The following is a 13,014-nucleotide window of genomic DNA, read 5'->3' as shown; positions in this document are numbered from 1 at the left end:
GTTCTACACACACGCACACGTGCACACACACACGTTTGTATTCTTTTTATTCAGAAACCTAATTTTGAAAATGCATCTATTGACATTTTTTCTCTCAGTCCGTTTACTGCCTAATCTTGCTACTCAAGCACTGGGTTAGATGTTAGCAGGTATTTTTCCTTTTTTTCTGCTATTCCCTTACTACTTTTTAAAAAATTTAAGTTTTTAATAGCTTAAGTAATTCATTATATTAATTGCCCTTTCCATTTCATTTGAAAATAAATTCACTGATGTTCACAGTGTGCTAAATTTGTTAATGACTATTCATTCTCTAATACTCCCGTGTACTTCTCCCACCATGGGAACTGTTTGCTTACCAAGAATCACTCATGTTTGTTTTCAATGCAATTATCTTAGTTATATAATTTAGTTAAATGTATAAAAAGATGAAGTATCAGTATGAAAGTATTTGATTAAGTTGCATGCTTTGGTAAAAACTCAAAGAGGAGTTGCTGAAAAGTTGTCAATTAGTTGTGGGATAACAACAATAAAAGTTTCTGTAAATATAAAGGGTTATTGTTTTTTTGCACTCAGATTTTTGCAATATGAGTTTAAATAAGCCAAAAGTAGAAATGGTTTATGTGAGTAGGTTGAGACTGCCTTTTTTCCCATGGATTCATATTAAAGGTAAGGCTGGCCTTATATCCAAAGATTGGTAAATGAAGTTACATTTCTGTCTTATGTTAACTTATAATGCGTAAACTGTAACTTTTAAAAGCGTTTCCCTGTGTAAATAAAACTTGTTTTTCAGGTAAAGGGCATTAACCTTCTGAGCTAAAAATGATTTCATTGTTTTTTTTTCTTTTTATTATGAAAAGTGTCAAGTGTATGGAAAAGTAGTGTAGTATGATGAAACTCCGTATACCTATTGCCTAGATCTAACCGTTATTATAATTTTCCGTATTTACTTCATCTGTTTTCTTGAAGTATTGTAACGTGAACTATAGATATCTTAATGCTAAATATTTATGTTAGAATTTCCAGGAAATAAGGACATTTTCCCATGTAGCCATTTATCTAGAGTCTATTATTAATAGCTTACTTATTTAAATGTTAATGCATACACATAGTACAAAATTTTAAAATGTATGTAGTGAAAATAAGTCTCTTTTTCCTGTTCCTCATTCTTCCTTTTTACAGGCAACCACAGTCAGTTTCTTGTGTATCCTCCCAGAGATATTGCATACATTTACAAATATATGTGTATGTATATTTTTGCTTTCCCGCAAATGGTGTACTGTGCAAACTATTCTGTACCTTTTTCCATTCAGGTTTTCCCCCACATAATAGTATGTCTTTCCTTGGATTTTATTCTACCCAGTATGTATAAGGCTTCCTATGTATACTGTATACTATTCCATTGTTGGATGTAGCAAAACATTAACAGTCTATCTGTAGACCTTTAAGTTATTTTCTATCTTTTGTTACTACAAATGATGTGAATATGTCTGTATATAAGTACATAATCATGTTCTTCTGTGGTTATATGTGCCATAAAAACCAAGAAGTTATTTGTCGGGTCAGATATTTGGAGATTTGAAATTTTGATAGATATTGCCAAAATTGACTTACATGGAGTTTAAACCAATTTATACTCCTCCCCTTAAATGTGGTGTACATGTTTTCATACGCTTTAGCCAATACAATATTACCTAACATGTTGATCTTTGCTTATCTGTTAGGTTAAAAAGTAATATCTCATTGGAATTTTAATTTGTATTCTCTTGTTTTGAGTGAAATTGACCATCTTTTCATATATCATAGATCTATTTGAATTTTTTTTCTATGAACTCTTTGTCATTTATTTACTCTGTATATATATGGAGGACTCTGGTCTTTTTAATTTATTGTTTGTGATAGGGGTTGTGTTTATTTATTTGCTTGTTGCTTTTTTTTCTTTGTTTATGGCTTCTATTATTTTTTTACCTACATAAATCTTTCATGTTTACACCGTCTAATTTTATCAATCTTTTGTGGTTTCTGGGATCTATACTTGGAAAAGGCTTTCTCTATTCTGAAATTATGAAAAGTATTCTTCAGACTTTATTAATATTAACTTTATGGGTTTCTTTAATGTTTAAATCTTTGACTCATTTGGAATTTATTTTGCTATAAGGTAGGGGCTGTAAGATCCCATTTTAGTTTTCATTATGCCATATTTCCCTTTATAATTATCAAAGATTCACTTAGAATATTATTTTTATAGTTCTTGATTAGACTTCAAATGTTCAGTAAATTTGTTCTGTGTATTTATCTTCCATCAGCTACTTCTTTTTTTCCCCTTGTTTTCATACAAACTAGTGTGAACCTGTATTGTCATTAATTCTTTTTTATAATGAATAGGCAACCATGGGCATGGTTAAAAGAAATTAAAACAGTACAAAATCATACAGAAAGGTACACAGTGAGAAATGTTTCTTTTCAACCTTTTCACTCCCAACTTTCTCAGGCCCTTTGTTGAGGATAATTGGTCTTTTGTTGCCATTGCTCATGTTTGTCTTTTTATTGAAATTTTTAAAATAATAATTCTGTCTTGATGACTTAATAGCATATCTTAGTTTTCACAATAAGAAAGAAGTATTTTATTCTGGGGCCTTGAGAGGAGATTCTGAGTGAAAACTCACTTTATACTTTGAAATATATGGCCATATGTATATGTATATGGCTCCGTACAATTTTTAGGTATTATTAACTAGAGAATTATTTCTGTAAGTAATAGAAAGTCTGGATAAATGTGAAGAGTAAAGGTTGAGAGTTAAGCTGCCTACATTTTTTAACAGCAGAACTCCACAGCTTACTGTCTCTGTGACCTTTGGCAAATTACCTAACCTTGGGCCTCAATTTCCTCTTCTGAAGAGTAAGGGTAGTATCAGTGCCTTCCCCATAGGATTGTGATCATGTAAGTGAGAAAAAGATTGTAAAGTGCTTAGAATAGTACCTGTCACATAGTAAACACTGGGAAAAAAATGTTGCTGCATTTGCTTTGGAATTTTTATTTTGAATCTGTTAACAATAACTATTCCTAAAATTCCACTTGAACCTGATAAGTAGTGGCGATTTTCTTCCCATTCCTTTTATGAAAGCCTGAAGAAAGCAGTGAAATAATTCATTGTGATTTCTAATTATTATTCTTTAATGTTATTGCTTTTTAAAAAACAGTTTGTTGCTTATGTGTCTAATTTTTCATTTATTATAAAAATAGTTTAAATTAAGAGAACTAAGTATGTTTTAAAGCATAAAAGGATTTTTCTCACAAATCAATATTGAGATCAGTGTGTTATATTGACCTTCTACAATCTCAGTTCTCTTAAACATATATGTATTATAGAGAGCTGACCGTGTGCCTTAGACTGGTCAAGGGTAAACAAATGGTTCTTACTCCACTTACGTTCTCATGTCCTTTATAAGTTCATATTGGGCTATAATACTGAGGTAGACTGTTCTACATAATAGGGTAAGTTTATCAGAAATAACAGGATAAGATTTTAAGAAAAACCCTCATAGAAAGTATGACTCACCATTGACAACGTTGTGACCTAATGCTCAGATAGGATTCCACGTTCAAAGTAATAAGATATTTGCACATCCTACATGTTTACACGTTTAAATGCACTTGCAGTGTGACCTCATGCTAACTTTTGAAATGGGAAAAGATTGAAAATACAGGAATATAGGGATAGAACAAAGTTAGAGACCTCTTTGGTTTCCTTTAGACAGTTTTATATAGAATAGAACCCCCTTTTTAGGGAATTGGCCTATTCACAAAAACTTGGAGTTGCAGGGGACAGATTATACAGTGAATTCCTTAGACAAATATAGATCAGAGAAAGAAACTGAGGTATAGTAACTGATCCTTTGAATTATATTATTTGGGGAAAGGACATGGAGATAATAAGCGTTAAATTTTGCTCTCTTTTGCGTAAGGAGATTCCCTAGGGACACAGTACAGCTGTAGATTTATTTGCTGTTTGGAAAGGACCTTTGAGAAAAATTAAGATCGTTTTGCCTCATTCCATAATGTTTGAAGGTTACAGTTTACCACTGCATAACTTCATTTTTCTGAACCTGTTCTAAGATTTTGGTGGTACCCCAATTTAAAAAAAAAAATGTATAATTTAGATACATTTCTTAATTCACCTTTCTTACCATACAGTTCTGTGAATTTGAACAAATAGATTGTAATTATCTACCACCACAATCACAATATAGAACAGTTCCATCACACCAGAAATTTCCCCCATGTCTTTGTAGTCTGCTCTTGTCTCCACAACCCCTGATAACCCTGATCTGATTTCTGCCCCTGTACTTTTCTCCCCCCAGAATGTCATATAGATGGAATGATACAGTATATAGCCTTTGAGTCTAGCTTTTACTTAGCATAACATTTGAGATTCATTTACTTTGTTGTGTATATCTGTAGTTCTTTTCCTTTTTGTTGATGAGTAGTTAGTATTCCATCGTGTGGGCGTACCATAGTTTATCCATTCCCCAGTTGAGGTAAACGTGTAGCAGAATAATGACCCTCCAGAGATGTTTACCCTCTAATCTCCCGAACCTGAGAATATGTTACTTTATATGACAAAAGGGGTTTTGCAGATTTGGGTAAGGTTAAGGACTTTGAGATGGGAAGTCTCCTGAATGATCCAGGTTATCCCAGTCTAATCACATGAGTTCTTAAAATTGGAAGAGGAAGACAGAAGAGAGGTCTTCCTGCAGAGAGATGTGACTTGTGACTGGAAGCTGGGCATGATCCTTGGTTTACATCCAACAAGGAAATAGGGACTTTGGTCCTACAACCTTGTAACTGAACTCTGCCAACCTACCAAAAGAACAGGAAGTGAATTCTCCCCTGGAGCCTCCGGAAAGAAATGCAGCCTACAGACACTTTGCTTTTTTTAGTCTGGTGAGACCCATAACAGACTTCTGACATATGGAACTGTAATATAATACATTTATATTGTTTTAAACTACCAAGTTTGTGATAATTTGTCATGGCAGCAATAGCAAACTAATGAAGGGCTATTGAATCATTTACAGCTTATGGTGATTTCAAATAAACTTACACTATAAACATTCACATACACATTTTTGTATAAACATAAGTTTTTCATTTTACTTGGTTAAGTACCTAAGAGTGGGATTTCTGGGTCATGTGTAAATCCTCGCTGATACTATGTATGAGAATGCTGTTTGTCAGTTGTTTTGATTTAGCCATTCTAATATATGTGTAGTGGTAGCACATCTGGTTTTAATTGGCATTTCCTTAATAACCAATGATGTTCAGCATCTATCGTGTTTGCCATCTGTATATCTTCCTTGGTCAAGTGACTTTTTAACACATTTTTAAAATTAGGTTCTTTGTTTTACTCATTTGAGAATTCTTTATGTATTCTGGATACAAATTCTTTATTAGATATGTGCCTTGCAAGTATTTTTCCCCAGTTTGTGGTTTATCTTTTATTCTCTCAGCATCTCTTTAGAAGAGCAAATGTTTTTAATGTTGGTGAAATATAGCTTATTGATTATTTTTATTTGTAGATCACGCTTTTGCTGCGATTTTTGCTTAACCCAAAGTCACAAAGGTTTTTAAAATCTTCTAGAAATTTTATACGTTTACATGTTTTAGGTCTTCCATTGACTTGCCTTTGCACTTTTGTTGTCCATATACGTGTGTATCTATTTCTGGACTTTATTCTATTAATTTATACGTTTATCCTTTCTCCAATATGATAATGTGCATCCTTCAACTTCGTTGTTTTTCTTCAAAATTGTTTTGGTTACTCTAGTTTTTTTTTTGCCTGTCTCTTATATTTAGTAGTAGAAAGCTCATAGGGTGATAAACTGGCTTCATTCATCTTCAATCTTTGCTCCCAGGAGAGTGAGAGAATCTAGTTATACCTTTTGTTATGTCAGTTTGCTTGATTTCGTTTTCAGCTGACTTTTGCTAAAATGGGAAGAATCTGGCTCCTTTGGTTCAGATCGTTTGGTCCAGTTTTTCATCCTTCTGTTGAGGTATCTTCTCAATATTTTTCATTTGGACAAGAAATTGACTTTCTTTTCCAATTTAGAAATATATTTTAAATCTTTAGTAATTCACATGTGTGATTATTCTTGATTAAGTTCTGCAGATCTCCCCAGTGTGTTACTCTAATTTAAAAAACAAATACATTGAGTTGTAAGAAGGGATAAAGAGTGGAACTACATTTGGGGTGAAAGAAAGAAAGTTGAACTGGTGTTGGTTTGAGGACTTAAATTCCAGAGATAGAGGACTCTTATCATTGAAGGCTAACATTGTAAATTAATCTGCTTCAAGAAGGAGGATTGCAGGTGGGAGAATGGAATTAGAAAAGTAAAAACAAGTTTGTTTGTTTGTTTTTTAATGGAAAAAAGTACAAAAATCATTGCAAGAGTCTAAACCCAAATCAGTTTTAGCATTGTTCCCTTCCTCCCCTGCTTTCTCTCCCCCTCCTCTCTCTCCAGTTAAAAAATTCTTACGTAGTTTTAAACTATTTGATGGAAATATTTAAATGTCATTTAAATGTAACTTGGAATTTCTTTAGTTTTCCTAACTCTGACACCTAATTTGTTTTATCATCTAGGGGTGGATTGTTTTTTTTTTTTACTTTCCGTAAAACTAGAAATAAGAAAACATCGTATGTTCACGTTGTAGTTTTCTTACTTTTTTTTCAAAGGTGGCATTTTTTGGGGGGCCGGGGGAAAGGGAACAGGACTTTATTGGGGAACTTCCAGGCCTTTTTTCCAAGTCAAGTTGTTGTCCTTTCAGTCTTAGTTGTGGAGGGCACAGCTCAGCTCCAGGTCCAGTTGCCGTTGCTAGTTGCAGGGGGCACAGCCCACCATCCCTCGCGGGAGTCGAACCGGCAACCTTGTGGTTGAGAGGACCACTCCAACCAACTGAGCCATCAGGGAGCTCAGCTGTAGCTCAGCTCAAGGTGCCATGTTCAATCTTAGTTGCAGGGGGCGGAGCCCACCATCCCTTGTGGGACTCGAGAAGTTGAACCAGCAACCTTGTGGTTGAGAGCCCACTGGCCCCTGTGGGAGTCGAACCAGCAGCCTTTGGAGTTAGGAGCATGGAGCTCTAACTGCCTGAGCCACCGGGCCGGCCCCAGTTTTCTTACTTTTAAGACGTTTCTTTTTTTGCCTTTCATACTTTTTGGTGAAGATTTTTAAATTGTATTAGAGAACTCTGATCATTTTGATAATTTTGGTTTCAAAGTCTACATCTTGGGAAAATTAGTTAGGTTTTAAAATTCCCAACTATTTTCTGAAATGTGTTTTCAACTTCAGATAGTACTGATGCAAAAGCATCAACCCTTTCCCGTTCAGACACAAGGTGGTGCACTACACCTAGTCTGAAATGCTGTTGATGACTTTCTTCAAAAACCGAATTAAACCCAACTTAAGATAAAACAGAACATTATAAAAGTTCACGTTGGGCACTAAAAGAAATTATTTGTGACAGCATATAGTTTTATAGAGGGGACCAGTTTTATTTGAAGGGAACCCAAGGTGCTTTCACAGAGAAAATAATGTGTAAAATAATACATATTACAGTATTATTATTAGTTAAAATGTTTTGTTTAGAAATAATTTTAGGCTTATTAAAATGTTGCAAGAATAAGAATAGTACAGGAAACATCCATATTACCTTTACCCAGATTTACTCATGAACATTACATGCCATTTGCACACCTCTATATACATGGGTGGTGTTTTTTTCTGAAACAGTTGAGGCTAAAATTATATACATCATGGCACTTTACTACATTATGCTTTTCCTAAGGATGGCGGCATTCTATTTTATATAACAATAATACAATGTCAACTTTAGTAAATCAACTTCAGTAAATTTAACATTGATACAATACTTTTATCCAGTCTACCATTGGTGTTTCAGTTTGTCATTTGACTCAGTAATGTCATTTACGGTGTTTCTCCTCTTTTCTCCCTCCCCTTACGACGTTTCTCCTCCTCCAGTTCAGCAGTCTCAAGTCAATTACAACATTTAATTGCCATGGTTCTTTAACCTCCTTTAACTTGGAATATTTCCACAGCCTTTCTTTGTCTTTTATAACGTTAACATTTAACTCCCTTCCCCCCTTTAAATAGAGCATTACTCATTTCCATTTTGGGTTTGTCTGATGATTCCTCATGAGATAGGTTATACATTCTCAGATGGAATATTGCATGGGTAATGTTGTGTCCTTAGGGTATTATTACATATGCTCCTGGTCGTTTTAATGGTGATGTTACATTGTATTTTTGTTCATCATTTTTTTTTTTTTGGTAAATTTAGTTGTATATCTTTAGAAGAAGAATTTAGTGTCCATCACGATATGTAAGAACAAACATTTTATCTTCAAGGAAGATACTTAGATTAATGCTTCCAGTTGGTAAAGTCTAATTTCACTGTAAGACTTGAGCTAGCACATTTTAACTTTATTCGTTGCAAAGCTCTTAATATAGTATATTGGCATTTACTGTGCCCCTGAATTTCCAAGGAGTATTGTTGATATCCTCCGTGTGATCTGCCAGTCATTCTGGTGAAAGAATAAAATCTGAATAGGTAACACTGGACAAAAAGAAATATAAAATACAGAACTATCTCAATTGTAAGTCTCTTAGATGTTATAATTAATACCAAATTGAGATTATTTTGTATTCTATTTGAGTTTGTGCTTGTATTAATAATGTTTAAATGCAGAAGAAACATGTAAATGCCAAGGATGTTAACTACAAACAATATTGTAAATTTCTCAAAAGAAATGAACAAAAGTCTTTATCCTTTGGTTATTTGTTGTTGTCAGGTAGATAGAAATAGTTTTTTGTGTTGGGAAATTTCCTAAATATTGTTAGTATGTTAATTTTAGGGTGTGTATATATAAAAATTCTCAGAAGAAAATAGATGCTTACTTTAAAGAAGATTGTCATTTTGAGTATTTGCAATTAATTTCTTGACTTTTGCTGAAAACTATTTGTAACATAAATATTAAAGATGGTATAATGCCCTCTAAGAAAACATTAATTTAGTTTGCACTTCTGTTGCAGGACATGGTGAATCAAAACATTTTTATGGCATGATCTTACACCTAAACCATTTACTTTGATTATATATGTATACTATATATAAAATATGTTTCCCATGTACCATAGACATTAAAGCTTTTGAGATATGAAATTAGATGAATATAAAATAATTTGAATGCCAAAGTGCCCATTAAATTTAACAGTTGAAAAATCATTTGATTCATCTGTGACTTATTTATCCCATTAGTTACCCTGTAGAATATTGGAAGGGATAAAAAGTTACCTCCATATTCCTTCCAGGTTTGCCCCTTGTTTTCCAAAGAAACATACTGCTTAAATTGGTAGTGGTTTATAGCTGCTGTTTTTGACACTTGTATGCATGTTTCCGAATTTCCAGAGTGCACTAAATGGTACCCTGGGGCTTATAAGAATTCTGTGTGTCTTCCCAAGTGTCTCACTTAATTCTAGGGTCTTGAGCTGTAAATATTATTTGATTTGAATATAGTTTTTAAAACTGTTTTTTTATTTATTTTCATTCCTCAGGCAAGACATCTGTATAGATTCTACTTCATCCCTGAGAGAGAACAAGCAACCTGAAGGTTTGGAATTAAAACAAGGTATGAATCAAATACTTAATTGTTCTACGACATTTACCTGAAGGTTATAAGCATTTACAATAATAAATTTTCACAGTGTTGCAGCTAGTCCCCTCTTTTCTAGACAGGGGACAGAAAATATATTTGGTCCAAAATCAAAAGAGAAGAATATACACTTTGTTTTATGACTCCTTTAGCGACTGGAGTAGTTCTGCCTTCGTGATGTATAGTTAGAGATGCCACCAGAAAGTTGTCATCTTAAGTATTTTTATGTTGGTAATCTTTATATCATTAGCTGCAAGATATTAGAGATATGTTAACAGGGTAGCTTCGGGTTGTATGTGGAAAAAATAAGTTTTATGGGATAACCTTCTCTTTCTTTACAGAACTATCTTGTCTGTGTTTACTTTCTTCCTTATTTATTGTTTTCTGTAAATCAGTAGTTTTCGACATTATCAGCGAGCAGAATTAAAGTGGTAATTTGTGACATTCAAGCCGACGATCAATAGGGCTAATTTTTTAGATGTTTGTTTGTTTGTTTTGTTTCTTCTCATCCTAGTTGGGAAAATTGAAAGTAAAATAAATTTTTATTAGTTACTCACAGGATATATCACATTTTTCCTTTTTCCTGGTAATTGATAACCTGTTGCAGACAAGAAGGTTGTGTTATTTATTATGTAAGCAGCTAATCTTTGATGGCTTAGGATACTTTCTCTAAAACTGGAGTCATAGGAACTTATTTGGTAGAGAGAAGCTGGTTCTCAGTTTAGTTAGGCAGAATTTCTTTTTTTCAACTATGGTCTGTGTTACCAATGCTTAGTTAACAAAATGGAATAAAGTCGGATAATTAATTTTGTGATTCATTCAATTTATATGTAGAGAGAATGAAATCTAGATTTTCTGTAATTCTAACTTACGTATTCTGGGGTTTATAAATGTTTCTGATGATCATGAGAATTCCATTGCTTTTCAGAAGTCCTGTTGTGTTAGCCTCTTAAATAACCAGACAAAATTACATCTTTGTATTCTGACTACTTCTGAGCACCCCCAAGACATTTGCATTTATTTGTCATATGCAAATACATGCTAAGCACATATCATTTTCATATAATGTAGTCTTGTCATGTAGCTTTTGTACCATGTTTGAGTATAATTGGACAACTTTGTTACTGTTTCTGCCTTTGTTTCTACTCTTTGCATCAAATGAGCAGGCATTGTGGAGGTTATGCTGTTAGATTATCTGTGGAGAGAAGAATGTTATGTAATGCATAGAAAAAGCTACAATGGGCAGGCTGATTCCAGTTTATAGGGAAAAAGGAATGGAGACCTCTTTACACAAATTAGCCAATTTGAGAGAAGATTTTTTTTTCTGCTCCGATATTCAGGCACCTGGAGTTCTTTAGAACTCCCCGGTGTCAACAGCCTGTTTTGCTGGAATTTTCTTAAGCTAACTTCAGTCATTTGAAAATCGGCGATGGAGGCAAAGAGGAAAGAAAAAGGACTTCGAGTAGCTAGATATCACAAAGCTCATAGGAGCTTGTATAGACCACTCTTAGGTTCTCACTTAGGCATGGGAAACATCAGGAACACACTGTCATCAATAAGTGACAGCAAGCAGAGGTGAGAAAACATAAGATCAAAGCACAGCAGTTCATGTTCATGTTGTGACTGAATCTGTAGGAATTGGCTAAATTAAGTTTCAACTCTTTTTTTTTTAAAAGAAAGCAGGGAAATAAGTAAGGTCTTTTAGAAAAATGTCTATAGGAATGGTTAAAATATAAAATGTTTTATTGCATAACGGGATAAGCATAAATTACCTAAACTATGCAATTATGTAGAGCATGTTCCAGATAAATATTAGTATAGCTCACATCTGAACCAGCTAACAAGTAACTTGCTTGGAGTTCCCCAAGAAGCTGAGGAACACCAGGAAATAGAAATCCTGGCAGGCTCAATAAGGGTTATTGCCTTTTTTCTAAATGAATTAATATTGTCTATTTTTAATAAGCAAAACTTTTAAAATTGACTTAATATTATCTCTAACTTTTTTTTTGCATAGCTAGCTATTCTTGCTCACAGTGAGCTCAATAAAAACAGAATATAATGCTCCTTGTGAATGCATTGTCATTTTCTTTAATGGCTTGGCCGTTTAAGAAAATTCATTGAAGCTTATTTAGTGCCAAAGTAACCCTTTGTTCAGTAGACCAGAATATAAAGCAACATTGAATTTTCTCTTTGCTCTTTCAGAATAAAATAAAATTTACTGTATAACCTATTACCTGTGTGATACTGACAGGATATTTAAATTACATTTTCACTTTTTTCAACTTCTAAAATACTCAAATATTGAGAAATATTAACTATGAATTAGTTAAATTGAAACGCGTTTCTTTGTCTAGAACTGGTTTCATTCATCTTGTTGATAGGAAATAACATTTGTGAAACGGCTGTGCTGACGATGCGTATCTGATTGTACTATTATCACACTTTAAAAATGGACTAATACCTGAAGATTCACCTTCGCTACGCAAACATTATTTAAATGTAAATATAATCTACTGGTTGATTGATTGGTACTGTGGTAAAATAGAAACTCTTCTGTTGGGGTTATTTTCCTAAGTCATTTTTAGCAAGAGGGCAGTTGTATAAGAAACACAGGTATAGTTTTGCTCTTTATCTTTAGCACAGCTGTGTTTGTGAGCATATGCAAGCCTGAGAGCTTTTGTTAGTGTTCTGGAGAATTTCAAGGCTTATATTAATAAAAAGGTTTAGCTCAGCTTTTAAAATAATAACGGTTTATGTAAATTCTCTAAATTAGTCCTTTGTGCTATAGTTTAAAAAAATGAGAACTGCTATTTGTCCAAGGTAATTTGTAGAAAATATTTTTAAAATATCAAATCTCTGCTAATATTAATGAATTATCTTCCTTTAAATGTATCTATAAATAAGTTTGCTTAAGACATTCAGTAATTTAGATTTCACATGTAAGTAAGATAATATGGTATTTGTCTTTCTCAGTCTGTCTTATTTCTCTTAGCACAATAGCCTTTAGGTCCTTCCATATTTTAGCAAATACTAAGATTTCATTATTTTCTATGGCTGAGTAATACTCCATTGTATATGTGTCCCACCTCTTTATCCAGTCATCTATTGATGGACACTTAGGTTGCTTCCATATCTTGCCTATTGTAAATAACACTGCACTAAACATAGAGTGCAGATATATTTTCGAATTAGCGTTTTGGGTTTTTTCAGATGAATACCCAGGAGTGGAATTGCTGGGACATAAGCTCTATTTTTATTTTTTGAGGAACCTCCATACTGTTTTCCATAG

The 13,014-nt window shown here is 33.3% G+C and overlaps 1 protein-coding gene across 2 annotated transcripts in view; it reads left to right on the top strand.

The window, feature by feature from the left end:
* The window catches only part of CAAP1 (caspase activity and apoptosis inhibitor 1), a 46,322-nt gene that overhangs the window by 17,086 nt on the left and 16,222 nt on the right, over window positions 1-13,014 (top strand). For both annotated transcript variants that reach the window (XM_019736276.3, XM_019736277.3), the window contains exon 5: window positions 9,628-9,701. In XM_019736276.3, coding sequence (XP_019591835.3) covers window positions 9,628-9,701 — 74 coding nt within the window. The remainder of the gene's footprint in view (window positions 1-9,627; window positions 9,702-13,014) is intronic.

Source organism: Rhinolophus sinicus, chromosome 16 (assembly GCF_057876585.1).
Source record: "Rhinolophus sinicus isolate RSI-liver-muscle chromosome 16, RSI-T2T, whole genome shotgun sequence".
NCBI lineage: Eukaryota > Metazoa > Chordata > Mammalia > Chiroptera > Rhinolophidae > Rhinolophus > Rhinolophus sinicus.
This window is presented reverse-complemented; position numbering and strand designations above follow the sequence as displayed.